The sequence below is a fragment of the Pundamilia nyererei genome, unplaced genomic scaffold (assembly GCF_000239375.1).
Source record: "Pundamilia nyererei isolate P.nyererei 1_Seehausen unplaced genomic scaffold, PunNye1.0 scaffold00305, whole genome shotgun sequence".
NCBI classification, from domain to species: domain Eukaryota; kingdom Metazoa; phylum Chordata; class Actinopteri; order Cichliformes; family Cichlidae; genus Pundamilia; species Pundamilia nyererei.
This window is the reverse complement of record NW_005187706.1, coordinates 62,984-67,796: the sequence shown is the minus strand read 5'-3', so window position 1 is coordinate 67,796 and position 4,813 is coordinate 62,984. Positions and strand designations below refer to the sequence as shown.

At 47.9% G+C, this 4,813-nt stretch overlaps 1 protein-coding gene across 2 annotated transcripts in view; it reads left to right on the top strand.

Annotated features, from left to right (window-relative positions):
- The window catches only part of fbxo38 (F-box protein 38), a 20,486-nt gene that overhangs the window by 13,076 nt on the left and 2,597 nt on the right, over positions 1 to 4,813 (top strand). For both annotated transcript variants that reach the window (XM_005751271.1, XM_013915446.1), the window contains exons 18-20: positions 834 to 1,000; positions 1,867 to 2,012; positions 3,977 to 4,080. In XM_005751271.1, coding sequence (XP_005751328.1) covers positions 834 to 1,000; positions 1,867 to 2,012; positions 3,977 to 4,080 — 417 coding nt within the window. The remainder of the gene's footprint in view (positions 1 to 833; positions 1,001 to 1,866; positions 2,013 to 3,976; positions 4,081 to 4,813) is intronic.

The window sequence follows — 4,813 nt, the reverse complement described above, 5'->3', positions numbered from 1 at the left end:
TGCAGTAGATGTGACTGCTGCTACTTTTCTGAGTGTTCGTGCTGCACATGAGCTGTAAAATGTTCTTGCATCTCCCGAGGTTCTTATATTCTGCGTTTGAGAAATGAATTTGTCTGTAAATGAGTCACAAAATTGTCAGTGCTGGTCACTGCATATTCAAAACAATTAGTCTTCACTCTTGTTTGTTAAGAGATCATGTTTAGGCCAAACAGTGGGAAGGAAAAACTCCCTTTTAACAGGAAGAAACCTCCAGCAGAACCAGGCTCAGAGAGGGGCGGGGCCATCTGCTGTGATTGGTTGGGGTGAGAGAAGGAAGACACGATAAAGACATGCTGTGGAAGAGAGACAGAGGTTAATAATAACTCATGATTAAATGCAGAGAGGTGTACAGGCGCTCTGTGAAGCACCCAGGAGCCCAGACCTCCTGTGGAGGATTCAGGGTCACCTGGTCCAGCCCTAACTATATGCTTTAGCAAAAAGGAAAGTTTGAAGCCTAATCTTGAAAGTAGAGATAGTGTCTGTCTCCTGAATCCAAACTGGAAGCTGGTTCCACAGAAGAGGGGCCTGAAAACTGAAGGCTCTGCCTCCCATTCTACTTTTAAATACTCTAGGAACAACAAGTCAACACTAACTAGTTTTTTAGCTTCAATCTGAGATGAATGTTTTTAATTTTTGGCAGATTGTGCAAATACAAGAAGTCATTACTAACTTTTGTACTTTTTAAAAATCAAATTGTCGTGTTTCAAACGCTCCAAAGTGCCCGCAACATCTTTGGTTATGCTGAGTTGGAAGGTCTCGAGTAATCAGCGTCTTTGTGTGTTTACACTCTACAGCTACCAGATGCCGCGTGTTAAAGCACCTGAGAGTAGAAAGTGCCCCCATAGTAAACAGATTTGACTACGCTCAGTGTAAGAAGCTAGACATGGAACAGGTCCTGGATCAGATCCTGAGAATGCCTCCCGAGAGGAATCGCATAATCTACATGCGTCCTATGCATCAGGTTGGTGACCTTTGGTCATTAGAAATCTTAACTGCTGGTGTATAAAATGTTGTAATGTCGCAATACTGCAACAAAAAGCACTTTTCCTGTGGCCGGGGTGTCAGACTCACTTCACATGGCGAGCCACATACAGCCACTTCGATCTTACAAAAAGCTTCAGCAAAGACAGAAACTGTAAAAAATAAAGGTTTTTACTGTAGTCGTAAAAAAGCAGGACTGTGCTACAGTGGAAAGTGAAAAACAAACTTGTTAATTACTTTGTGTTGTATGAATGGCAATGATGGAGGTTTTTACCTGTGGGAAAAACTATAAACTTATACAGATGCAGTCGAATGTTCTGCTTGTTTGTGATGAGCAGATCAAACAAGTTGAGCACTATAACTTCATGCAGAGCCTGAGCCATGGCTCTGTGCTGCACACATCTCTGCCATTCACAGACTGTATGGAGTTTATTTTATAGACTACAAGAAAGCGAGAAATGTATGAAAAATAAGAGAAAGGTACACATTGGGCAACATGTGTTATCTACTTACTGCTACTATTACCAGGGAGAACACAGGTGAGGTGTTTGAAACGTTTTGTCCCCCACAATGGGAAAAGGATCAAAATAAAAATGGGGATCACTTTATTCTGCTGGGCGAATGTGGCCCGTGGGCTGTGTTTGACACCCCGGCTCTTCAGACCTTTGGTTGTTGTGCCTGTAAAGCTGTTGACAGCAGATATAACTGTGCTTGCTGAAAACAGCTGGAACATCTGGCTACATAAAAGAGAAGCTCTGACTCAGACATGTTCTCTCTGCTAAAATCATTTTCCAGACACTTCTATGTGAAACACTCAGTGTAATTCTGTCTGTCTCATGTTGTCAGATTGACTCGGTAGCATTGGAGCGCCAGCTGTTCCAGGGGCCGTATCCTTACCACATCGCTATAGTGCACGAATTCAGCAACCCGCCAAATATACGCAACAAAGTTCGCATTCGCAGTTGGATGGACACCATAGCTAACATCAGCCAGTGAGTAGTGTCACATGCAACATTACACAAGACAGCAGTGGGCTGCTGTGTGTGTGCGTGGACGTGTCTGTGCGTGCTTGGGTGGATGAGTGTGTGCGTGGGTGGATGCGTGGGTGGATGTGGACGCGTCTGTGCGTGGGTGTGGACGCGTCTGTGCGTGGGTGTGGACGCGTCTGTGCGTGGGTGTGGACGCGTCTGTGCGTGGGTGTGGACGCACAGGTACTAGCAGCCAGCAGCTGGACGATGATCCGGGTGATCTGGATGTTGGACTCCTTCATGGGGCTGCAGTGGGACATGGTCTGAACCGAGGGCATCCCAGGAGGTAATAACGGTGCAGACGACAGGGCGGTCGAGCCCTCTTACCTGCTGGGACAAAGTGTCCCTCAGCCCTCTGTTCGAGGCGTCCATCTGCATGAATGAAGGGGAGTCAGACGTTAGGTGTGTGAAGCAGGGGTCCCCCCTTCTTTACCTGCACAGATGCTACCTGGCACTGCTCCATGCACAAGTTTGGCATGATTGATCGATTGATTGAATCTGCAGTGATAACTGTCCCCAAGAACCGCCTCACCTCTCTTTTGGTCTTGGGATACAGGCTGTTGTTTTCTCCGCCTGAGGACGTCTTCAGAGTGGTACCCCAAATACTGCACCTCCATCTGTCCAACGGCACACTTCTTCAGGTTGGCTGTGAGCCCTGCCTGCTCCAGAGGTTTTAGAACAGTGGCCAATCGCTGGAGGCGGCGGGGCCTCACGAGAAGGCCCTGCCATCTCCTCCTCCCCGGCGTCGCACGACCTCGTGTCACCACTGAGTACAGCTCAGACACTACAAGCCCCGCCCACAAGCTTCCACTAAAGGTTTTTAAAGCGCATCTCTCAATCCCAATCCGTCGACGCCGTTCAGAGATGCTGCAGCCTTTACTGCGTTTTGCCCTTGTATTTATTTGTAGTGGCACTATGGGATATTTGTGTATGTCCCCATGCACGCACCTAACCTCCACCTGCTCTGCCTCCACCAATGGCCCTGGCTGAACCAGGGTCTGCGTGCAGCCCTATTCCATCCCCATATACCCTCTTGGCACCTTACCAGTACGTCCCTCCTGGACCGGTGGAAGGTGTTGGAGGGCTGGTGCCCCACCTGTCCCACCTCCATCAGCAGGCACTCCTGGCGCTGGTGTCCCGGCCGCCCACACCTCCAGCACTTCCGCTTCAGCATTTGCGAGGCTCCCTGCGAGTTAGGACATCGCCTTTAGTTGGTGGAAGGTGCGGGGCGATGGTGGCGAGCGAGTTAGAGGCTGGCAGTCGTGGCAGCTTCTCCACAGCCAGCACGGTTGACGTAGAGCCCCGACCAGCTGTGGCTGCTCCAAGGGTGACCCGGCCACTATGTCAGGTTTGCACTCGGCCTGGATCCACCACTGTCTGCATGGTGGTTAGATCCACCAGCATCGTGGCCACTACCTCTACTGGCTGTACTGGTTGCAGGCCCAACACATGCACACTGTTGCTCTGTTTTATTTTAAGCTTTTTTCCAAGTTTGCTCTGTGCAGGACTCGTTCCTGCTGCAGCTCGCTCCTCCGGGTCCAGCTGGCTCCTGAAATAGCAGGAAATTATCACCAAATCATTCCCACCTGTGCTGCCAGCCTCCTGGCACTGCCCCCGAACCCTACTGCACCACCACTCTGCAGTGGAGCTGCAGACCACATCCCCACCACAGATGGCTGTGGCCTATACTGTGTCCACGCGCTTAAAACAAGCGTGACTGGTTATTCTCAGCACAGACGTTAATGAGCAAGTTTCAAACAAGAAAGAGCAAAACGAAACCAAAATGGAACAGTGGTCATTAGTAAGGGAGTTATACTGTTGTACTGTCTATAGAGTCACTGCTCTTTATGAAGCCATATTTCAGTTTGACCTTGAGGATTGTCTCGTAAGTTATAAATGCATCATATATGTGTGTTTGTCTCTAACAGAGAGCTAATAAAGTACGAGTTCTTCCCAGAAGCCACCAGGACAGAAGAGGATGTGAAAAAGTTTCCCAGATACCCCTGGGGCCGAGACATCTACACACTGGAGGGTAACGTGTTTACGTCACATCGCTTGTTGAATTTTTTTCATAAGTGCTTGCTTATATTCTGCCTCCTCTGGGAGTCGAGGTTTGTTTTTGGTCAGTGACGTTATGGAAGGAAGGATCTGTTTGGTGTAGTTTCACACTGAGCCGGGCTCAGGTGGGAGGAAAGGTGCGCCGCTCTAAACATCACTGTTTTATCATCTGTTGTTTCTATGTGGATGTAAACGTGAGAAAAGTGATGGCGAGTCTGTAGATTGTTACTGGCCATCTACAGATGGTTTTCACTGCCTCACCCAGCTGATCATTCCTGGGTCAGCTGACGGCTTGCTCTACCTTTGCAGCCACACTGATAAAATCCAGCCTGGATGTAGAAACTTTTCTTCCTTGTTTGAATAGCAGTGACTTATTTACTACACTGGTGAACTAGCGCACTGAAGGAGTTACTGACAGGCTCTTAAGCTCCTCATCAAACACACACTAACGCTCAAATGTTTTACAAAAAAGGTTTTTCCAGTTTTTATTGAAAATCATACAGTTTAATGTCTCATTTCATTTTGAAATGAAAGCATAGGACAAATAAGAAGTTAGAGTGAAAAAACTATCAAAATCAGTTTATAGACCAAATATATTCTGGCTCATCAAAGTCGCCCCTGTGATATAACAGCTGAACACAGCCGTGGCTTCTTTCTACAACACAAATCAAATCTTCTCCCACATGTGGAGCAGATGTTCCCATGAA